Source organism: Diospyros lotus, chromosome 2, assembly GCF_014633365.1.
Source record: "Diospyros lotus cultivar Yz01 chromosome 2, ASM1463336v1, whole genome shotgun sequence".
Lineage (NCBI taxonomy): Eukaryota > Viridiplantae > Streptophyta > Magnoliopsida > Ericales > Ebenaceae > Diospyros > Diospyros lotus.
Window position 1 is genome coordinate 46650834 of NC_068339.1, and position 24307 is coordinate 46675140.

At 34.5% G+C, this 24307-nt stretch overlaps 2 protein-coding genes across 3 annotated transcripts; one reads left to right on the forward strand and one right to left on the reverse strand.

Annotated features, from left to right (window-relative positions):
• Nucleotides 1-5694: 5694 nt before the first annotated feature.
• LOC127795837 (pumilio homolog 23) lies at nucleotides 5695-23064 on the forward strand. Of its 2 annotated transcripts, none has more exons than XM_052327758.1 (11): nucleotides 5695-5791; nucleotides 7241-7520; nucleotides 7942-8305; nucleotides 8600-8899; nucleotides 10361-10528; nucleotides 13031-13174; nucleotides 17275-17394; nucleotides 17613-17798; nucleotides 18528-18676; nucleotides 19976-20158; nucleotides 21718-23064. In XM_052327758.1, exons 2-11 carry the CDS (start codon nucleotides 7264-7266, stop codon nucleotides 22241-22243), a joined length of 2397 nt encoding a protein of 798 aa, XP_052183718.1. In that variant the 5' UTR covers nucleotides 5695-5791; nucleotides 7241-7263; the 3' UTR covers nucleotides 22244-23064. The 2 variants fall into 2 exon arrangements, with proteins under 2 accessions (XP_052183718.1, XP_052183716.1); XM_052327756.1 differs by having other exon boundaries at nucleotides 5700-5791; nucleotides 7212-7520.
• Nucleotides 22438-23062, reverse strand: LOC127795842 (uncharacterized). The gene is made up of 2 exons (XM_052327767.1): nucleotides 22827-23062; nucleotides 22438-22749 (listed from the first exon to the last, which is right to left on the reverse strand). The coding sequence occupies exons 1-2, from the start codon at nucleotides 23060-23062 to the stop codon at nucleotides 22680-22682; spliced, it is 306 nt and encodes a 101-aa protein (XP_052183727.1). The 3' UTR covers nucleotides 22438-22679.
• Nucleotides 23065-24307: the final 1243 nt, after the last annotated feature.

Consider the following 24307-nt stretch of genomic DNA (forward strand, 5'->3'; position numbering starts at 1 on the left):
GAATAACGTGACGTAATGAGACAAAAAAATAAGATATGAAAAATATTTTAATCATTTGTATTCATGTTTATACCTCAAGATATAATCATTGATGTATAAATAGTATGATTCATATATATGTGTGCTAGTGGTAATTTAATTAATCGAATTATTTAAATTAAATAATTTTTTTAAATTAAATCAAATTAATCGAATAATTGTTTAAATTAAAAAATAATAAAATATGAAAGATAAAAGTAATTAAGAATAAGTAAAATTTTTATTAAGATTAAATAATATAAACGAAGATGAAATTTAGTAAAAACAACGTTATGGTTGGTCATTATAACAACATTGAAATACTTTATTAATAGGGTATTATTATAACACTAAAATACGGTACTTATTTTAAATGAGAGAGAGACAAAAATGAAATGGGTGCATGGAAGGTGGCGTGGGGGAAGAGAAGACAATGGAAGAGGTTGTCGGTCGGGAAGGGGTGTCATCCATGCATCCTTTCTTGTCCACACGGCACATGAATGCCACTTTCATGTGTCCTCCAACTCCTCGGCTCTCCTTTGTTGGCGACACTTGATGGTTAATTCAACTTTGGCGGCTCAATTTTGGTGCAATATGTGACATTAGTAGAGAAGATTTTTAGTAAATGGGATGCTTTCACACCATTACCATTAGAGAGTATTGTTTAAAAGCATATTTATGTTTTTTAATTTTTGTGGTTTTTTTTTGTGAAATGTTAAACTTTGTATGATTTTAAATATGTTTTTAAATTATATAAAATTACTCATTTAAACATTTGTCTAATAAGTGATATACATATACACATACACTGACGTAGCAATTTTTCAATGTCCTCTTCAACTCCTCTCATTTTTCTCTCCCTTTCTTGCATCTCCTCAACTCTTTTTTTTTTCTGACTATGTCTCATCTTTTTTTTTACGTTTTTTTCGACTAAGTCTCCTACAACAAATGTTATCCTCAGACTAATCCTATTTTTGATCCCCACAAATGATAGAGTGATCATCAACTCAAGCACATTAGTACCTGTCTAACCCAATTGACCAACGTAGCCCAATCAAAGGAGACATAAAAGATGTCAAAGAGAAATGAGGCATAACCAAATAGAGATAGGGAGTTGAATAGATATTGGGAAACTGCCATGTCACTGCGCAAGCATATTACTTGTTGCCCAAATGTTTAAATGAGTGACTTTGTATATTTCAGGAGCACATTTAGATCCATGAAAAGTTTAGGGCATAAATGTGCTTTTGGCTTAAGTTCAAAAACACATTTGAACCACCAAAAATTTAGAGTTTTAAAAAAAAAAAAAAAAGCAAAAATTTATCATAAATATGTTTTTGGCCATTGATTTTTAGTAAAAATGATGGTGTGACATGTGACACCATTAGAGAGTATTGTCTTCACAAATGTGTACCTACACTTGGCTACTCAACGATTGAAGATTAGAGCACACCAAATAAAGTATACTCTTTTGTAGTCAATCGATTACGAGAAATCCAAACTCTATAATGTGATTGTCACTGTTGATCTTTATTTAGGCAACTCTTATATGCATGATCAGCACAAAGAGTCAGGCAAAGACGGACGAACGATCAAAGTAATGATCTTGTTTTATACTAAAAAACAATGACAAAATAAATCCATACCGACTAAAATCTAAGCCATTTAAATCCATACTAACTGACGTGGGCTGAAATGAGAATGTCAAGTTTAGGCCAAGTTTTTTTTTTTTTTGAGGGGCACAATCCACCATCAACAAAAAGTTACCTTTTCTTTGTAAAGAGATTAAATCCGTAATCTTTAATCACAAAATAGCAACATTATAGTTGTTGATATTAATTAATAATTCTGAAACTTTAGGTGACACTAGTGAATATTTAAAATTAAAATGAAAGAGTGACAAACAATCTTCAATTAAGAATCAGATGTAATTGGGATGGTAGTTGGAAGATTGGAGAAGCCTTGAACAGCCTGGAGGAGACTATTCTGTGCCCTTGTTAGTTGTGCTGTCGTTCTTTATTAGTAGTAGTTGTCACACCCTTTATTAATTTACAATTACTACAAAAGTAATATTTTAACTCTCCCTCATCATACTTTTAATAGTATTCGCTTTATTATTAATATATTGTATATTTATATTAATATATGATATAACGGGAAACAGCTTGCGACCACTCACAAGTGAAAAAGAGTCCCTCCAATCATGCCGTCTTCCTATCTCAAAATTTTATTCTTTTATTTATAAGAATTTCTAATATATATAAGATTCAATGATTTTTAGGTTTATTGTTGACTATACAACTTTTTTTTTTTTTTTCCATGCGATTGTGTATAAAATTATTTGTGATAAATTATATGCAATTTGAAATGACAATCGAATAGTTTGTGTTTGAGAATTGTTCTTAGTTGATAATGACCTATAATTATAAAGATAAAGATTGTTTGACACGTATTATAAGAATCTTTTTGTTAAACATCCTTCTTCATTTTATGTACCTGTCGCTAGCTATCATTTCTCCCACTTTTTCTCCTCCATCTTCTGTATTTATTGAGTCAATTGTACATCTCGTCGTTAATCACTATCTCAGTCACACATTATTCTTCATTCTCTGTACTTGTCGTTGGCCATATCATCTGCCTTGTTGCTAGCTACGTCTTGTCCTGCGTCATTGTTAGTCACTTTTTGTCCTATCATATCACTCACTTAGCCTCGTTGCTAGCCACCATCTTTGTCAATCTCCCATCCCTTGTAAACTCCTTTTATCCTAACTCATTTTCTTCTTCATTCTCTACGTTCCAATCGTCGCAGTCGCTAGCCATGGAAAGAAAAAGCTGTGGCGGAGATAGTGGTTGACAACTAGAGTTTATTGGAGATGGGTTGTGGAGAATGTAGGGATAATATGGATATTTCAGAGCACGTGTATTGAAATCTCTAACTTAATTCTGGTAAGTTGTATAATTGACTAAAAAATGTATAATTTAAAAATATAATCAAAATAATAAAAAATTTAAATTATAATATAAAAAATAAATACATGAATTAAATTATGGATTTAGCCAACTTATTAGTGTTTATATAGGCAGTATTAATTATGCACTTTAATTGGCTGCCAAGACTAACACCATAACACAACCACCTTGGTGATAAGTTTTATTGCTGTCACGCGTATATCCTCTGTGGGCCCCCAAACTTTGTCCCAGCTAGAGGTGCAAAATGGACCCACGTTGGCCAATTTGTTTGAAAAAAAATAGAAAATGTCTTGTTTAATAATATATTCTATTGATTTTTTTTTATTATTTTACTAAGACAGTGCCTAACACACATTATTTCTATTTTTCAAATGTTGATAAATAAAAAGTTAAAAATAACCTAAAAATCGATAATTTACAAAATATAATATAAAAAGTACTATTAATATGTTAAAATAGTGTATATGCTTAGGCGTGAGCTCACATTTTAATTAAATCGAAATAATCGAATTAAATTACTTGAAATTATTGATATAATTTAGTTTAAGTTATTGATTGGCTCAATTCGATTTCTAAATTTGAGTGTTTCGATTATTTTAGTTTGCTTCGATTTTTGTATTAAAAAAATCAAAATAATTGAATCAACCAATGTCAAAAATGATATTGTTTTTCAATTCTTTTTTTTCTCATTTTTTTTATTGATTCCATTTTTTGATTTTTTTTTAGTTTGAACATCTATTTAGTAAATTCAATTGGTTTAAATTTTTAGAACAATTTGAGTATATTCAACTTTAGTACTTGGTTCAACTATAATACCCACCCACCCTTATATATGCTAAATTATATCTTAATATATTTTAGAGTAATGTTAGGAGGGTCATCAGTCATATATTGCATTTTTATTGAAAAAGATGATAAGACATAGGAGACAATAGCACATGATCTCTTTATCCTCCTTTAATGAACATGCGTCATATAATTGATGACATTATCATTACTCATGACTCTTAGCATTATTTTATATTTTTTTGTAATGTTAATTATGGTCTTAAATAACAATAAATGCATTTTTTTCTCATAATGTGCATTTATTATATCTTGTTTTTAATATTTAAATAATTATATTAGTTAATTAAATAGCTTAAAACACTTTGTATTTATTATTAACTAATATAATTAATTAGATAATAAAAATAAGATGTAATAAATATATTTTATAAAATACGTAAGACAATAATCAGCATTACCTTTTATAAATTTTAAAATATATTATTTTTTTTAACTAATCGTGATTATTAAGGAGTGTATAATTTTTGGTTACCCAAATTAATTGAATTAAATTGACCAAAATTGTTATTTCAATTCAATTAGTCATTTTGATGATTTTCTTTGAAATTTTAGATTAATTTGGTTTAGTTTAATTAATTATAATAAAATAATTGAACGAATCGAACCTACCAAAGTAATTATATATAACATTAACTTTATTATTTTGCAGTGAATCTAAATTTATGCACTTGAATGATGAGCGTTTGAAAACTACATGATAAATAAGAAGAGAATCAACATTGTCGTTTGTTTGTTCAACGTTGGAACTTTTAAGTTATTTATTTTTCTTAAATATTATAATATAATTTGGTTTGATATTTTCTTTTTGGCTTAGGATTAATATTTTGAATTTCTATTGATTGAATATCATGATTTTAAATTAGTTCGATCAAGTTAAAAAACAAAAATATGCATTTTCTTTAAAAATTGATTTGGTCGATTTGGTTTGTTCGATCGATAGAAAACTTCGATCCATTATATTAGATTAGTAAAATCAATTTAGATCTATTTGTTGTTTGAATTTCTATCGTTATGTTCTTTGGGCCTAAACGTAAATCTCAAGTTTTACATTTGTATTTTTAATTATTTAAAACTTTGTATTATTGTCGATAGTAAGATTCACGAGTTTAATGATACTAAATTCAACAATATTGATAGAATTATTTTTATTGGTATTTTACATATATAAACGAGATCTCAATTAACTCTAGTTATACGTAAAAGTGAGCAAAATTTGGCCAATATTGTAAAATTGAATTAGTCCAGACTAAAACAGTGGTCTAATCTAAGGCTGAGCCTTCTCAGTCTGATTTTTGGTTCAAAAGTTGGTTTTTTCCAATTTTCTATCTGGAAAAAAAATCGACTCTTAACAAACAACGATTTGCGTGAATGTTAAATTATTATTGTTTTTATTTGGATCAATGTATATATTAGTGTCTATATATATATTTTTTAAATTTCATATTAAATAGATAAAAGAAATTGTTGATCTACTATCAAATCGGATAAGAGCCAATCTAGTTTGATCGAGTCTAATAGTAGTCCAGTCCGATCTATAATCTTTATATGGATAACTTTTTGATCTTGATTTGATTTAGGCTGATTATTCATTATTTTTTACATACTTGTTTTGATAAATTTTTAAATGATGTGTAATGAGTATGAAGGTAAAGATAATGATCCAAAAGTGATATTTTTATATTTTTTATAATTAACGATAAAAAGGATTATGTAATAACATATACAAAAAGAAAATAGTTAATGATCTTAAAAAGTGATGAACCAAATTGATTCCATTTCAAGCCCAAATCAAATGAAGCCCAGTGAAAGCCCAAATCAAATGAAGCCCAAACCCTTCTCTTCCAAAGGGTTTACCCATTCGAATCCGTATTTTTTGCAACTCAGCGCTCCCAGTGCTCCGTCACCGCCTCTCTATCTCTCTCTCGTCACTGAAACGGAAGCTGAAGCAGCATAGGTTCGTGATCTCTCTCTCTCTCTCTCTCTCTCAATCTGTTGCGCGCCCTGAGTTGTGTATGTTTATGTGGATATGTTTTTCTGATTATCTTCTGTTATCTTATGAACGCAAGTGATCTTGGAGGTGGAGTATTCTGAGTCTGTAATGTGTAATTTATTTACTTCCTGTTACTACTGTTCCTTCATTACATTCTTTCGCTCTTTCTTGTCTTCTATTGTTCCATGACGGAGCCGTTTCTATCTGCCTCTTTTTGATGAACGGAAATAATTAAGAACAAAGAGATGCTTCAACTTACCGAAGAAGTACAGGACTGTACGCACTTGAGATACCCTTTAACCATTGTATGATTGTATAATATTAATTTTGGCGTTGCTATATTTTTGATATCCATTAAATGTGTTTGGCTTCAACTTGGAAGCTGATGAACAATTCAAATTATATATAGTTGTGCATGATAAAATTAATTCGGTTAACATTAAATTGATGTTTTATTTTGCATTGGATATACATGCAAGTTATACACTTGGTACTATTTTGCTTGAAAAATACCAAGCCTTAATTCCATTAAGTAGGATCATCTATATTGAATGTAACTTGTTAATCATATCTGTCTATACTGGACAGTTGTTATATGCAATGTAAACACCTAAGAATAAATAAAATTAATTGTTTAAGAAAAAGAAAAGAGAAAGCAATGTACAAAAGAAAGTCCTCAGCCCATGGCGTGCACGTTAGGATGAGCATTATTTGGTAAAAAATGAATTTCTTAGTTGAACGGAAAATTTGGTTTTGGTTTTCCTGTTCAGTTTTCAAGATTATAATTTGATTTTAACGATATTAACCAAAATTTTCTGTTAATTTTACAAGAATACTCTGCATATATCATATTTACAAAATTAAATGGGGGTATAAATAGATAGCCCTTTAACATTCCAACAGTTAGGTTTTAAGAAACACTAACTGCGCAACATCCCTAAATTTAATCTGCTCAGTGCTCACGAGAGAAAGAGAATCATAACCAACACAGAGGTAACTTGCATTGAACCATTACTGAACTTGTGTTCACCTCAATGCTCAAACAAAAGTGTTCAACCATGACTGAATTTCCGTTTTGCCTTTTGGTTAATGAGCTGCAAGGCGCATGCATTTATTTGCTCCAGTTCACAAATACACTGTCTATTCTACCAGTTCTTGCAGGGGGTGTCAATTTGAACTTTTTAGCTTTCCTATGGATGTTGTTATCATTTCAGTCCTTTTACTCTTGGTTTCATCTGTTCAAAAGTCCTTAATGCCTAGCAGTTTAAATATGCATATTTGATTCTGCTGTGTTCCGAAACTAATTACAGGAACATTGCACTGTTGCTATTGGATGTTATCTGAGCAATTTCTATCTCTAACTTTCTACATTTTGTATTGATAGTGGTTTGTTGTTGATTGTTTCTACACAAGGAACCATTTCCATTGATCTGCGTATGGTTTCTATTGGTTCCAAAGCTTTACCAATGGGAAAACATAAGACTAGTAATTTAAGAGAGGATGGGTTTTTGGCTGGGAAAGACAACCCTTATAGCAAGAAAAGAAGCATGCACCGAAAATCTATTAAGAAAACTGGTCTTGCTGGTGATCATTATACTGAAAATTTGTCTGGTGGCGTGCCCGATAAAGCTGTGAAAACTCCAAAAATATCAAAGCATCAGAATGCTGTGATGCCAGAAGCATCATTTCTCAGGTTTCGGCAGTTGCTCTTCATGCTTGATTTTTTCTGTCTTTCCCATAGCAGCATATTGCTGGTGTCACAGCCTAGGCAACCACCTTGAAAAGGTTGCTGCCTAGCCCAGACTAATATGCCCAGGATCTCCCCCCTAGCGGACTGACGTGGGATTCAGCACGCTACAGTAACACAATGTCAAAGCTGGCCCACTGGTCCGGTGGTGGTGGGGGCCATGCAGTGGGGACACTGCACATCCCGGGAGGGGGATGGGGTGTGTGTTACTGTAATGTGCCGAATCCCACATCGGTCCGCCAGGGGGGAGATTCTGGGTATAGTGTGGGCTAGGCAACAACCTTTTGAAGGTGGTTGCCTAGGCTGTGACAGCTGGCATAGATAGTTAATAAAAGTATATTAATGGCTTAGAATCATTTCCTTGTAGGAAACAGGTTGATCCTGAGACAGCCACATACTACTCAGAGATTGCTAATGTTATTGAAGGTGCTGAAGTTGACTTAGAGGAAAGGTCAATAATTTGTGGTAATGCATTGGAAGAAAGTAGAGGAAAAGAAGTCAAACTTGCCACTGATTATGTCCTCAGCCACACTATGCAAACCCTCCTCGAAGGTTGTGACGTGAACCACTTATGTAACTTTCTTCAAAGCTGTGCAAAGGACTTCCCTCGTATTGCAATGGATAGATCTGGTTCTCATGTTGCCGAGACAGCTCTCAAGTCTTTAGTTGTGCATCTTCAAGATGTTGAGACTCATTCTCTCATTGAAGAGACAATAGCTATTATATGCCGGGTACAAGCACTTTCTGCATGTTGAAAAAAGTGTAGCTTTGTAATCTGTATGAATGCTATGATACGAATGCTATGATACGAAACAGTTGATATGCTCACTCTGAATGGGGATTTTTGTCTTTATTTAAGAGTGTTGATAAGCCAATAAATTCCTAATTATATGGGACATAAGTAGCTGCTGATTTTCTAATATTATCAACAGGAAAAAACAAATTGTAGAAACTCCATAAACTAGTTGCTGGTGATTTAAAATTATCTAAATTAGTTTTTGTTTTATCATTTCTTTTCTTGCCAGGTGATTGTTGAGGATTCGGTTCATATGATGTGCAACTGTTATAGCTCTCATGTTTTGAGGAGTCTTCTTTGTTTTTGTAAAGGAGTGCCATTAGACTCTACCCAGTTTCATGCCACGAAGTCATCAATTGTTCTTGCGGAGCGGTTGAATTTCAGACAATCTCAACCTGATGAACATGGTTCACAATATTTTCAGAAGGCCTTTCCAGATCTATTAAGATTTGTTGTGTTAGGGATGTTAAACCATGCTGTAAAAGACATTTCAACACTTCAAGATCAGTACGGCAGTTTAGTTTTGCAGGCATTTCTCTCTCTCTCTGCTTGATTTGCAGCCATGTTTCAAATGATGTCTTTGGCTTTTTTCTCCCTTATCCCCACTAGTCATTTACACTGTCTCCACAAAAATTGTTTCTTCTGTTCATTTCTGTCTCATATCCTTTGCTATTCATGGAACTGAATGTTATATTTTTTAACCCTCAACCAAGTCTTTTACTTGCTTATCTGTTATCCTAGGACTATGCGGAATGACCCTTAAATGGTATATGCCTCTCTCAACACTCTCAAATCCACCCAGCGATAATAGGAAATTGAAAACAGAAAACATAAGAACAAGAAACAGAAAGCAAACCACACAACTCAAAGATTTATCCCGGTTCGGTTTCCTTTGAGGAAACCTACATCCAGCTTTCAAAGAGCCCTCCTAGCAGTCTTATTAAGGAGAAGAAAGACCAGTACAGCAGCAAGATCTCCCCCCTATTCCCGAGTACAAAAACAACAATTTCTCTCCCAAGATTACAAAGCTAAAAACAGAACTCTAGCCTTTCTCTCAGAGAATACAATGCACTCGTTACAATAGAAGAGAATAGAATGGCCGCCCACACCCCCTAGCACTCTATTTATAGAGTTGGCGGTTATCTCTAGAGAAGACATTAGATATTTACAGTTTAACCCCCCCAACTTTCCATTAATTACAGTTTGAGATATAAACTTCTATCTAATTCTTCAATGGCCCTCTAGCGCACTGCCATCACTCACTGCTTTCACTTTTCTTCTTCTTATACCATATACTCGAGACAATATTTCAACATTATCAGTTAACAACTACTCCGGAAAATTAGCCACATTTGCATCCAAGTCTGTTTTTACCACCTGACCTATATGAAGTCATACTAAATCGTGTTTCACTTGGAAACTGAATGTTATTCATTTAACATCACTCTAGAAAGTGATGTAAGACAGAAGAGAATGGAGAAGAGGAGAGAAAGAAGAGTGAAAGAAGAAGAAGAAACAGAGAAGAAGAAGAAGAAGGAGAGAGAAATTGTGAGAGAGAAGAGAAAATCTGAGAAACTGTATCAAGATAACTACCTCACAATCCAAAATACAGAAATATATTATATGTCCAACTTAAAATAAAAACTACTCACAAATACAAGAAATTAAAGAAACAAATTCCCAACATAATCACAAGTATAAACACATCTAAAATCTACTTCTATGCCTATAATAAACCTGTCCAAATCTCCTCAACACAGTCCTGCATCAGAAAGCTATACTAAAGAATCACAGCAACTCAATGTTATTCATTTAAACATCACTCTGTGGAAAGTTCACATTTTTGTTCCAGTCTGCCTTTTTACTAACCTGACCTGTATCACTCACACTAAAAGGTGTTTCTCTTGCCTATCTGTTTATTATACAGTTAAAGTTTTCATTGCTCAGGCTGAGATCTGTCATGTTTGACGATTCTGTTATCATGTGGCAGACTGCTCTAAAGTTATTAGTCGGAAATGAGGAAGTGTTGATCCAAATAATTCCCATTCTTCTTGGCTGCAATGTGGATAATGCTGTTGAAGGGCATTTTATTGAAACAACTTCAGTGCAAAGCCTCCTAAGTTTGATGAAGGAAACTGCATATAGCCATTTAATGGAGGTGAGGTCTCTTAATGGGCAATACTGTAATTTTTCTATTTATCTTCTCCTGCATGGATTTATAAATCTTCTTCTTGAAGGGCACTTGTCTTCTCACTGCACTTATTTTTTACTGCATTTTGGCACGTTGTTTTATCAACTTAACTTCTTAATCTGAAAGAGGACAAGCCTTGTCACAAGGTAAGTTGCTCTTTTTTTACTAGAATGTTTTGGGTTTGAGTTTTGGAAACAAGCTTTTTGTAGAGCAAGTGGAAGGCCCTTTACATTGATGACCCTTGCAATGTGTAAAGTGGGGGAGCCTCATCCACCAGGGATGTCTTTTTAATATTTTATTGCAAATGTTAGAGAAATTGCACTACTCTCTATTCTATTCTCTCAACTCAACCAGTTTTCTATCTCTCAAGAACACAACAATAATGGTAACACATATAGGAGAGAAAACAACAGCACAACATACACACATCAAGAACACACAAGAGTTATCCTGGTTCGGTCTTGAAATCCAAGACCTACATACAGACTGCTAGGCGCCACAATAATCCACTATCTTGAAAATACTCTGGGATGATTACAGCAAGATCAGAATCCCCTCCCGCCCATATACACTGAAAGCTATAGGGATACTAGAGAATACAAGCTACAAACCAGCCACTCCCTACCTCTCGCACTCAATCCCGAATACAAGACAGAAGACCTGAAGCTATACTTCACAAATATAGGTGCACTAAACCCTCTCGCTAAACTCCTATCCCACGGCCCCTATTTATAGGCAATAGGGGTGTGGAGAACAAGCAAGAAACAAAACTAACTAACTGACCAACTGCCTAACTGATTTAACTAACCCAAAAGATAGCTGCCCCCTTCTAGAAACAAACCTTCTAGAAGAGAAATTTATTCTAGCGATAAAACAGAAAAGAATTATGTAGCAATACAGAAATACATGTTTACATTTAATCTCATCTAATACAAATGACACAACAGCAAACATTTGTTTATCACTATGAATGTGAACGGTTTAGTGTTGTAACATAACAAGCTAACGGTCCATTTTATTCTGTTGTCAATTATCATGTGTTCATTTTCAGTTTAAGCTTTCAAATTTTTGTGTTCAATTTTTATTTTTTAGTTGGAGAAACGAAAATGGAATCTATCGTTGGACTTTTGCTGTCATTGTCAATAATTTAAAATGTCACTTGATAAATTTATTTCCATTAATTTTTTTCTTCATAGAGTAATTGAACTTTTGCAAGTCCATGTTATATAATTTCATTTTGTGTATATAATTTTTTTTTTATTTAATGAGCTTATTGTTTGTGGAAATAAAAATACCCAAGCAAATGACATTTTTCTTTTTTTTTTTTTTCAAAATTTGAAAACGAATGCCAAAAATTGAAGATAACAACATACCAAGCCTTTATCCCACTATGTGGGATCAACTACATGATTCTAACTCTCTAGTCATTTCTATTTTAAGGCCTTTATAACTAATATCATGAATCAAGTTTTTCTTGGGCTTCCTCAACTATTTTTGGCTAAATACTTGTTGCATTTCATCTGCTTTTCTCACTGGAGCTTCTATTTTCTTTCGCATGACCAAACCATCTGAACACAAGAAACTGAAAACAACAGATCAAATGGCCCCTAAGGTACTAAGGATGTTAGCTGCACTTTACATTGCCACATTCCCTAATCATATTTTCAGTTTAAGAACTTTGTGTCCTTCGATAACAGCCCCTTCATATGATGCTGGTTTATTTGTCATATGCGGCAACAAAATATTGGGCCGAATCTATCTTGATGCTGCTGATAGATTTGATTCCAAATAACCTCTGGAGCACTTCGATCCTTGAGCATCTATTGCTGTCTTGTACTTTGAATATATTAAATGCCATGGCCTTTATTTGTATAGGTTTTATCAAGAACCAAAGATATGACTTAGACGAGAAATGACGTTTAAGTTTCGTCTGATGACAAATTAGTTGTTGAAGTAGAGTTGAACATCTTTCCTGAAAAGTTGACTTGTTGGTCTTTCTTTAACTCTTTATGAAAATTATTAAATCGTAGACTAACTTGTTCTGCAATTTATTAGTACAAATTTAGTTCAAAATATCATCATGGAAACTTGAGTGTAAATATACATAAGCTGGTGAGTTCAGTTTTCAATGAAAATGTCGATTCCTTTGATGTGGACATGCTATTTTGAAGAAAGAAAGTATTGTTGGTATTCTTGTTGACACATACCTTCTCACGTGTTCTCCATTTGACTGGACAGTTCATTGTTGTATGTTCACATGCTTTTCTCTCAAAAGATAATACGATAGAGTATTTATTGATATGTTAATTTTCAAATAGTTGAACTCCTGTAATTCATTTGCATTCTGAAGTATCCAAACTAAAATCTTTAGTCATATGTCTAATTTTAAAAATTAAACTCCTAATATTTGTTTGTAACTTTGACATTGACAAACTTATGATTGGCTTGAATTTTGTGCGGATTTCTCAGGTCATCCTGGAAGTGGCTCCTGCAACCTTATATGATGAACTGTTAACAAAAGTCTTCCAAAGTTCATTGTTCAAGATGTCATCACATCACTGTGGGAACTTTGTTGTCCAGGCATTAGTTTCTCATGCCAGATGTGGAACTCATGTATGTGTTGCATTGCTTTATTTTATCAAGAATCCTGCTTATTGCTTTGCATCATAAAATCTGTGATTGATATCCCTAAGTGAATAGGGTGAAATGCACTTGAAGTATATTGTATTTTATACGGTAAATTGCCATAAGACTCCCTATGGTTTGGCCTTTTGCATGGAGACCCCTTATGTTTTTTTTTTAAAATATTCCTAGAGATCCTTATGTTTACCTTTTCAGCTTGGACTCTCCTCTATTATTTTTTCATGCAGACAATGTTAGTTGAATACAGGTTGTGTTAGATTTAACCAGATGAGAGGAAGAGGACGGAAGGAAGGAGCTGTAATATAGTCATCATCCCATCATTGTCCATCCATGCGAGGGTCTTCTTCCTCCAGTGGCTTCACCTCATCGCTTTCTCACTCTTTTCTTCTCCTCTCTCTCTAAATTGACACGTTACAGATATAGAAACTTTGTGTTGCTGAGCTGGAAATCTCTTTCTTTTTTGGAATCTCTGATCTCCGTTTCCTTGTGTGTGTGTATAGGGAACTCTATAACCTCTTAAATAGCTGCAAAGTTATCATCTTACATTTTTCTTCTTCAACAATTTATATATACAAATACAATCCGTATATTTAAGTTGGTAATGATGGGATCTTATTTCCCATGTGCTATTCTACATTATTTCTCTCCATTGGGTGTTTTCTTGTCATCTAAACAACGCTCTGGCTCTCTGCTTCACATTTCGTTTGCTCCAACACATGATTGCCATAGACTCAAGTCCCATTGGGGGTTTAGTTACAATCAATGCTCAATTTCTTACTCTCATTTGGCGGAGGGAGAGGTGTATTGAGTGACAATCAATTCTTAATTGGGGATTTGGTGATTAGGATTCCTCTCTCTCTCTCAATTGATCTTGGATTCAGTGACAATAGACTACTCTTTCAATTGGTGTTTAATTTATGATTAAGATCTAGGGATTTGGTATTTAATTTATGATTCAAATTGCTGAAACAAATTTGTAGAGGAAAGAGAGGCACACTATGAAATGGTTCATATGGCATCAAGCTTTGAATCAAATTCCCCGATAGAAGGTCTATGTTGCTCATAATATGGATCGATAGAAGAGGGGGAGAGATAGAGAGAGGAATGGCTAATAATTGGTTGGCGAACAGAGGCTACAATAGCTTATCGCCATTGGAGTCCCTACCTCGGTCACGAATGAGGCTTCACCATTGCGGCCAATTGAAAATGGGCAGGTTCATGTGGAGAATGCCCGCCACTAAGAACTATAGCCAAAGCACGTCCTCTTTGTATCTTTGTTGTATATCACTGGACTTTTGTTCTGTCTCACTCCCCCCCTCTTGATCTGGTTAAATCTAACCCAACTTAGGTTAAACTAATACTATTTGTGTGAAAAGTTAATTGAGGAGGTGTTTGAGCTAAAAAAGTAACCATAGGGACCTCCAGGAACAAAATAAACCATAAGGGGACTTGTTGAGGAAGAAATCATAGTGGGAAGAAGATAAATCCGAAATAAGAGGAAGAAGATCAGATTGAATAAAATAAGATAAAGTTACAGCTGTTCCTAAGAATTAGGAGAAGATAAAGCTACAAGTTAATTGAGGAGGTGTTCTCTTATCTGATGTTGTATTTGTAATCTAAATTTCTAGATTTTAGAGATAGTTTTCTGTATTTAAAAGGTAGCATGTAACATAGGTAGAGGTGTGAAACATTCTTCTTTGTTCACCCCTTGTTGCTTAAGAGTGTTTATTCCTAAAAACCTCTAAGCTTGTTCATTTTGTTTTGTTCATGGTATCAAAGCCCAGTTCGGTGATTGCATACATATTTTTCTTCCACACAAACTGCTTCAAGATGGCTAGTTCCGCCCCAACCAGTGTGTTACACCCCTTGAGTAGAACTCACCCTAAAAAATTAGCTGTCAAGGGGAGGGTGCCCAAGAGATTATAAACCCCACACCAAAACCCTAAACTTTCGATGTGGGACAATTCTCATACCTTGCAATGGATCATAACATAGTGAAGCCTCAACTACTTGCCCTACAACCTCTTGATTTCTACTTCCAACTGCTGCCCCTATGTCTCTAGATCACTTCACCCTTCAAATCACCCAACATAAGCTCTATGGGACCAATTTTCGACAGTGGTCTGGGGGGATTCCAAAACCAGATCCTGAAGCTGCAACCTAGGAAGCATGGGATGCTGAAAACTCCATAATAATGGCTTGGCTCATCAATTTAATGGAGCCAAAGATAGGGAGGACCTATATGTTCTATAAGACAACAAAAGAGGTATGGGAAGCAGTCCAAAGTTTTTGCTCAGACATGGAAAATAGAACACAATATTTTGAAGTTCGATTGACCATAAGGACTACTCGCCAAGTTAATCATTCGGTAACTGATCATTATAACATGCTATCCAAATTATGGCAAGAGATGGATTTGTTTTATGACATTAGTTGGGGGTGTACAAAGGATGGGGTGAAGTATTCTAAAATGATAGAGAGAGAAAGAGTTTTTGACTTCCTACATAGGCTGAATTCTGATTTAGATGAAGTCAGAGGAAGGCTGTTAGGAACAAAACCTTTTCCCTCTATCAGAGAAGCTTTTGTTGAAGTTAGGAGGGATCGGAAGAAGGTCATGCTTCATGCATTACCTGAGATTAATAACCAGAGTGGTTTAGCTCTTGCTGTTTCTAAACCAAGAACAACATCAACTCGTGGAGAATCTCAGAAAGAAAAACAATGGTGTGATCATTGCCACAAGCCCTACCATACCAGACAAACATGCTGGAAAATACATGGGATAGAAAAAGCAGTGGATAAAGGTAGATAACAAAAGGTTAGTGGGAAGGATGGTGTATTTATCTCTTACATGACCTGATATTATATATCCAGTGAGTGTAGTGAGTCAATGTATGCATTCACCCACTAGCAAGCATCTTAATGCTACTTACCACATTTTAAGATACCTTAAAGAGACCCCTGGTAAGGGTGTTTTATTCAAGAAGAATGAAGACCAAGAAATTCAAGGATTTGTAGATGTTGATTGGGTAGATTCCTTAGAAGACAGTAAACCAACCTTCGGGTATTGCACTAAATTATGGGGTAACCTTGTGACATGGAGGAGCAAGAAACAAAGTATTGTAGCTAGAAGCAGTGCTGAAGCAGAATACCGAGCTATAGCTCAAGGCATATGTGAAGTAATATGTCTAGGGAAGTTTATGGAAGACTTGAAGGTACCAAACACTAAACCTACAAGGCTATATTGTGACAGTAAGTCCGCCATCAGTATAGTAAACAATCTGGTCCAACATGACCGGATGAAGCATGTGAAAATTGATAGACATTTCATCAAGCAAGAGATTGAGGATGGTGGTATCAATCTAGTGTATATTTCTATAGGTCTACAAGAAGTTGATATCCTCACCAAGGCAATGAACAAACAAGGTTTTTAGTTGATTAGAGACAAGGTGGGAATGAAAGATATTTATTCACCAGGGGAGTGTTGAGGAAGAAATCACGGTGGGAAGAAAATAAATCTGAAATAAGAGGAAGAAGATCATATTGAATAAAAGAAGATGAAGCTACAGTTGTTCCTAAGAATTAGGAGACGATAAAACTACAGTTGTTCCTAAGAATTAGGAGAAAACTTAGGAGAAAAATTCTCTTCTTATCTGATATTGTATTTGTAATTTAAATTCCTAGATTTTAGAGAGAGTTTTTTGTATTTAAAAGGCAGCATGTAACATAGGTAGAGGTGTGAAACATTCTGCTCTGTTCACCCCTTGTTACTTAGAGTGTTTATTCCTAAAAACCTCTAAGCTTGTTCATTTTGTTTTGTTCAGGACTCAATGTAAATGGCCCCAACAACAGGGGTATCTGAGGGCAATTTACTATATTTTATATGCGTTTGAGGATTCTGGATTGTTTTCTCTCTAATATACACTTTTCCCTTCCCTTTAATGGGAATATTCTTTTTTACCTGACCATAATTAGTGGAATTAAGGCTTGGGATTGTTCCTTTTTAGATAATATGTTGTGATGCAATTTTTATCCACGAATATAAAGTCTCTCACTGATGTGTTGCCTTTCAGATGGAGCTTATATGGGAGGAACTTGGTCCAAAGTTTGAAGATCTTCTTGGGATGGGGAAACCAGGTGTCGTTGCATCTCTTATTGCTGCAAGTCAAAGGCTTCATGTCTATGAACATAAGGTTCATGCTAATGCCAATCCCTCAGTATATGCTTTGTGTGTCAAAAGTTGAAATAGTTATGCAATATGTAAGAAAATAGATGTTGTATACTCCTCTTCTCTTTCTCTGCCCTTGGATCAAACTGTAGACAAGCATTACAAATATGAAAATTATTTCGGACACCTTTGACTCAAATCTTCACCCCAATCATGTCTTTTATACCCATCGCCTGTTTGCAGAGTTGTCAGGCCCTTGCTGCAGCTGTTTGTTCAGTGAATGAGTCACCAGGAGGCATTGTACCTCGGATATTATTTCTTGAAAGCTACTTTAGCTGCAATGATAAATCCAACTGGACCTGGCCACGTGGGGTGAAGATGCACGTCATGGGTTCTTTGATCCTACAGTTGGTTTTTCAATTTCCAAGTGTATGTATCTTTACTTCCTTATATGTTACTTTTATATCCTGTGTACCCTTTTCATTGTATCCATATCACAATCTTTAAAAAGTCTCCCATCTATGCCTAGCACACATCTAGACATGGCCCAAAATATTGGCTTGGCAAACAAAAAAAAATAATAACAAAATAAATATATATCCAGTTCAGCATCTTGTGTTGTAACTGGTTCTTAGTTGTGTCATTCATGATAAACAGTATTTGTTTTTATTATATTTCTCCCCCACTCTGAGAAAATAGATTTTCTGATAGAGTTTACATGGATGAAGATGCTTACTCTTTTTTCTTAGTTTACATGCGCCCAGGTAACAGTAATTGGTTCTTTTTTTTTGTTGTACCTGAATGTATATCATTAGAAATTGTTGGCCATTGTGGATTTCTGCTAGACTCTTTAAGTGGTTTCAGCATTTTTTTGAGGAAAATCTTCTGAAACGGTTGCAGTTTCATGAATTGAGAATTTTTTTTTTGAGAATCCATATTTTCATGCAAAATAAACAATATGAAAATTTTTGTGTTTTTTTGAAGTTCCATTGCAAAAACCAAGGAAACAAAAGTTAAACCTGAGAACAAAAGCATTGGCACACAAGAAAAAGGGACTGTTGTTATTTATATTCTCATTTTTAACAGTTTCCACAGTTCATGTACTGCATTTTCCTTTAAATTTGGATTATAATGACATGGTCCTTCCTTGCCCTACAGGAATTCATTCAGCCTTATGTATCAAGTATCACATCCATGGAAGCTGACCATGTTCTTGAAGCATCCAAGGATTCTAGGGGGCAAAGGGTTATTGAAGGTTTTCTTAGTTCAAATTCTTCTAGCAAACAAAAACGCAGATTGGTTATGAAGTATGTTATGCAGCATGCATCCTTTTCGATAGTCTTTTGAATTTCTGATATGCCAGATTTGCGACTTATATTGCTGCTCTAGTATATCTGCTTTCCTTGTGCTCTAGTATTTGGGTATTACTTAAATTTGTCATGTCTTGTATGACTTATGGTTGTATTGGCACATTTCAGATTTTGGTTACTTTGTTACCCTGTCTTATTGTTATAGTATGCACTTTAACTGAGGAATACTGTTGGTGACAATCTTGATCTAAATATCAAAATTTCAATACCTTGCCTTGAACATGGGAAGTTTTGAAACCAACAATTGATAGCATTGAAAAGGGAAAATGTTATGAAAAAAAAAGATTTGTTGAGAGAATCTTTTGAAGGAAGTTAGAAAAGGTATTCATGTATAATTCAAGCAATTGCAAATTTAGAAAATGAAAGCACTTGTTATGTCACAAGAATTTTTAAATATTATGGACAGTATGAAAATATTAATAAACTGGGACGTTGGCCAGCAAAACCGCATGGTATATGGGGGAGTCTTCAATGGCTAAAATATTTTGGACGTTTTTCAACTTCCTCTTAGCCTTGAATACCATCTGTTTGGACAGGCATTACTAAAGGCATAAATTTTAGTGTGTATATTAGATGTGTTATGTATATTATATGTGTTAAGGAAATAACCATGTTGTGTAGGCAGTGGCGTTGTAACCATTCACATTCCTGGGAACATCACCAGATCACATTGTTGTGAAATCTTCTGGATGTGTTGTCTTTCAGGTTATACAAGAACTAGGAGTTGCTATGTGGCAGTTGAAATCCACAGTACTTCCTTCAACCTAAGAATTTAGATGTTGGAAGTGTCCACACTGCTTGTACATGTTTGTTTTCCTTCTAGTTCTGTGTGGTTTATTTCATGATACTGCAATGCACATTTACCAAATTGGAGATAATCTATATTAAAAAACATAAAACTTCTAGTTCATATTAGAGCCTTGGTTGCCTCCAAACTCCCCCCCCCCCCCCCAAAAAAAAAAAAAAAAAAAAAAAAACCTTCTGAAATGCAACCTTGTGAGTGCTCAAAATCTTCTCAAGATAAACAATCTGTCTCCTACTTTAATTACTAAATAAGATTATGATGGCATATTTTTAACTCCTGCCTGAGAATTCAGAAATGCATTAACAGATAATGATAACTTGGTTGTTGTGGCATCTCTCGGGACTGCATTTATTAAATCTTCTCTCTCTCCCTCTCCATGTGTGAATCCTTTAAATTTAAATTGATTTTGTCTTCTTCTAATTACTTTGAAGGCTTAAGGGACATTTTGGAGAGCTTGCATTGCATCCATCAGGCTCATTTACTGTTGAAAAGTGCTTCGATGCCAGTAACATATCACTAAGAGAGGCAATTGTATCAGAATTGGTAACTGTAGAATCAGAACTCTTCAAGACTAAGCAGGGCCCTCTGCTATTGAGGAAGTTTGATGTTGATGGGTACGTTGTTTGCTATTTAATATCGTTTTTGGTCCCCTCTTTCATTCTTCATGATATTTATATTAGGGTAACTTGCGCTATGCAACCTTGCCCTTAATCTCAAATCTCACTATTTTCAATGTTATAGTCAAAGACCTAACTTCCAGTGAAGTTTCAATGTTAAATATAGTTGAAGCCAGACTTGTGCTATTGTGTATTTTGACTGGTTATATATTTATCAACAACAAAATATCAAGTCTTAATCCAACTATGTAGTGTCAACTACATGAATTCTAGCTTTCCAATCATTTCTATCTATGGGTTTATCTTTTGTAAGGCCCTTACTAATTATATCATACATAAGAGTTTTCCATCAAGGATTTTTTGGTCTGCCTCTGCCTCTTTTATTAAAGACTTGCTGAATTTCATCTACTCTTCTCATAGGAGCCTCTATTGTGGCAGTTGGGCTTCTTTTTACATGACCAACGCATCTTAGTCATGTCGCACGCATCTTATCTTAAATAGGAGCCAGTTCGAACTTATTATGAATAATCTCTTTGCTAATTTTATCATGTCTTGTATGGCTACACATCCATCATGATATCCTATCTTTGTTATGTTTGTATTTTGCACATTTGGTGCTTTTTTGCCCAACATTTTGCACCATACAACAAAGCTAGCCTTAAAACTATCATTTAAAATTTTCTTTTATCTTTAACAGAATTTTACTATTACATTGAATGCACTTATGCATTTTAACCATCTTGTCATAAGTCCATGGGTGACATCCTCCCTTGTTAGTCTCTCCATCTTTTTTGGATGATTGATCCAAAATATCTGAACTAATCTTTTCTTAGATTTATTTGATCTTCAAGTTTTTGCTGAAACATCACCCACATGCATTTTTACTAAACTTATATTCCACATCTTCGGTTTTCAATCTACTCTACTTAAAACCTCTTGATTTTAAATTGTTTCTCCGTATCTTGAGCTTAAAATTTTAAATAGATTTTAAATTATTAGAGTAGGAAATACCCCCCATTCAAAGCACATTCAAGGAGAAGTGTCTTGATGTACATTATTTTCTAGTGATATTATCTTAATGAAAAAAAATAACTTTGATTATGGATGACTCATTTCTTCTCTAAATCCCTGCATGTGACTTCTTTAAGGACCTTGTTATAGATTTTTTTTTAAGTGTATAAGCACTGTACATACTTAAATTTATCTTCAGAAGTTCAATCAAACACCTCAACAAGTAGTTATTTGCGTGTCAAAGTGCATGTATCAGAGGGTTAAGCTCTTTACTGACAATTCTGCTGTTGTATTTGGCAAATTGTGGGGAACTAACTAACAATTTCTTGTGGCAGAAGCTTGATAATAGTGCCGTGACAGGTTGAACTTACTGCTCAACATGTTCATGCCTATCATCATCACATGATGGATTTATTACTATTACACATGCACACTCATAACTTAAAATACTTTGATATTTTCCAGAATAAGAATTTACTCTGGTTACTTAATATGGGAGCTCGCTCTGAAATTCATTGGTTTTCTTGGTTGTTCACTTGCAATAGATATGCTAAGCGACCTGATCAATGGAAGGCAAAACAGTCATCAAGACAATCAGCTTATAAGGAGTTCTATGCTATATTTGGCTCAAAAGAAACCAAGCCAAGCAAGGTTGACAGCTTTCTTGCAGAAGCTCCTCGTATATCACGGCCAGAAACAATAAAGGAGATGAGGAAAGAGATTGACGCTTCCCTTGCTTCTGCAGCTGGACCATCATCCAGTATGCAATTTATAGCCAATGTGAACTCAACATCCAAAATGAAAATATCAGGCCATAAGCATCATGCAGAAAGGGCCAAACAGAACGGTGAGACTTCTATGAAACATCTTATGGATGATGATGCTTCAAAAGGAAAAAACAAAAGGCAGAAAAGTAAGAAGCATGGAATTGAAAATGTTGCCATGGCTAATAAGGCAACTGATACCGTCAGCCACCATCAGAAAACATCCCATTCTGCTGATATGAAAGAGAAGAAACGGCACAGGAAGGATGACTCGTCCAAGATATCTCGAAAGAAGTTTAAAGCATGATACTTCCATCCTGAATGGGTATCTCCCTCGTTTTAATCTCTTACTTCAGTATCTGAATTTTGTCCACAGACTACGTATTTATGGTGCTTCCATGTGGTTATTTTAGATTTATCTACTCCGTGATTGCTTTGTAACAGAAATTATGGTCTTTCCACAGACAGACATAGAAACTTCTGTATATACATCTGAAAAACTGCAAAAACAGTTCACTTCAAAATTGTCATTCCTGACAAAAAAAACAAAATTGTAAACGATTCCAAAATACTAGTACGTAGCTCCAGCAGTAAACTGTACGAGACTATTCTGCAGCAACAAATAACGTGCAATGAAGAAAGAACTGTAACAGATATGGAGGCATTGTTGCTTGTTGCTTAATAGTTGCTTCAGCCATCTTCTGGAGGGGCTTAAACCTGGCTCAAGAACACATGACATTGAGTCAACGCAGCAAATGGCGAAAAGTCTTGAACTGATTAGGAGTTAGAAACTGCTTGTCCTGAGGTTTGGACCTGTCACAAGAACAGGATATCTGAGTCAATGCAGCAAATGGTGGAAACCCTGGTATTGTTTTGTAGATAAGCGTTACTTGTTCTGCTTTGGATTCGATCTGCTTGGGGGTATCCTCCGAAAGCTGGATTCCACCTTCCTGAAGGGATCTCTCCTGCCTTCCTGCAAATCTTTCAGAGCCTGGGAGGAAACCATAGCCGATGTCTGTGCTTTCTTGAGTAGGAGACGGGCTGTCTCGGCACCATTAGGCCAGGAAAGCAGAATCAGCACAAGCGCAAGAGCAAAAGCGGCAACTGATCTGGAGCAGGACTTCATGATTGTGACTGTAAGTTGTTTCACTCCTCCTAATGCTAAAACTGAGCTTAATTTAGCTTTGAGTACTTGTGATGGGATTTGGTGGGTTTGAAGTTTGGATATACATCCATCTAAAACGCCAGCGTTTGTTTTATATTGGGTGGGGGGTATCAGATGGATGCAGATGGTGGGATCATGTGATATTTCCTTCGACTGTTCCTTAGTTTATGTTTGTGGATTAGTTCCTTCGGTTGCAGAGGGATCATGTGACCAGGCGCGTGATCATATTAAAATCTTCTTGGGGAGTGAAGCAAGAAATTTTGTAATGTAGTGGTGAAATGATAAAAGTCATGGATCGAGGCTTTTATTATAATCAACAATACTTGGTATTTGGAATGTGCACTGTTCTTCCCCTGCTCTGCTCCTATGCGCTGCCACCTGAAAAGCATGTTGGATCCAAACCAATTGCTGGCTTGGCTTTCTTCTGCTTAGGTGACCCTCCTGTTACTCGGCTTGGTTTGCCTCAATTGATTATTTTGCTGTCGTTTTTAGTTTAGTGGTGCGATTTTCAAAATGGTGTGTTTGGTTTTATGTTTTTGTTCTATTAACTAACCATTTCCTTCAATTAATATGTCATTTTATTATAAATGATGGGTATTTTGTCCATATAATTAATACTTTTGCGAGTCTGAGCCATTTAAGAAGCTCTGCACATACTTTTTATTAAAGAAAAATGATTTTTGCACACTTTTTATGTGAAAATGGGGGATTGCTTTTTCCAACTATTGAATTTGGCAACCCAATAAGTTTTGTTCTCACTTGAAATTCAAGTTGGGGATGATGATGTCATATCGGATTAGGTGGGAGAGTTCGTTGGTACTCAGTTATCATAATTAAGTGTCTTAAGTAATATTTTTGTTTATCATATAATATATCATTACATGAATATCACAAAATATTATAACTAAATATTTAAGTAGTATTTTTTAATGTATTTTTAAAAAGTGCAATGTTGGGATGGATAGGAGGAATGATTTCTCAAATTTGCAAGGCGAATGTACTGAAATTTCACTACTATGTCAAATTTTTTAAAAACAAAAGTACCCAAAGATTATGGGTAAGTATTTGGTTATTATTGAATTAATTTAATTGTTTAAATTAAATAGATTGAATTTATGTCAAAAAATTAAATCCGATCAAATAGAGTTTCAAACTAAACAAATTGAAAAATTAAAAAAAAATAAAAGAAAGTCGAATTGACTAAAA

Excerpts from the sequence above, each read along its gene's own strand:
- LOC127795837 (XM_052327758.1), top strand. The coding sequence starts at position 7,264 with ATGGTTTCTATTGGTTCCAAAGCTTTACCAATGGGAAAACATAAGACT. Across the intron at positions 8,900-10,360 it reads ACGGCAGTTTAGTTTTGCAG|ACTGCTCTAAAGTTATTAGT; the intron begins GCATTTCTCTCT and ends ATCATGTGGCAG. Across the intron at positions 13,175-17,274 it reads ATGCCAGATGTGGAACTCAT|ATGGAGCTTATATGGGAGGA; the intron begins GTATGTGTTGCA and ends GTTGCCTTTCAG.
- LOC127795842 (XM_052327767.1), bottom strand. The coding sequence starts at position 23,062 with ATGAAGTCCTGCTCCAGATCAGTTGCCGCTTTTGCTCTTGCGCTTGTG. Across the intron at positions 22,750-22,826 it reads TCGAATCCAAAGCAGAACAA|GTCCAAACCTCAGGACAAGC; the intron begins GTAACGCTTATC and ends TTCTTGTGACAG.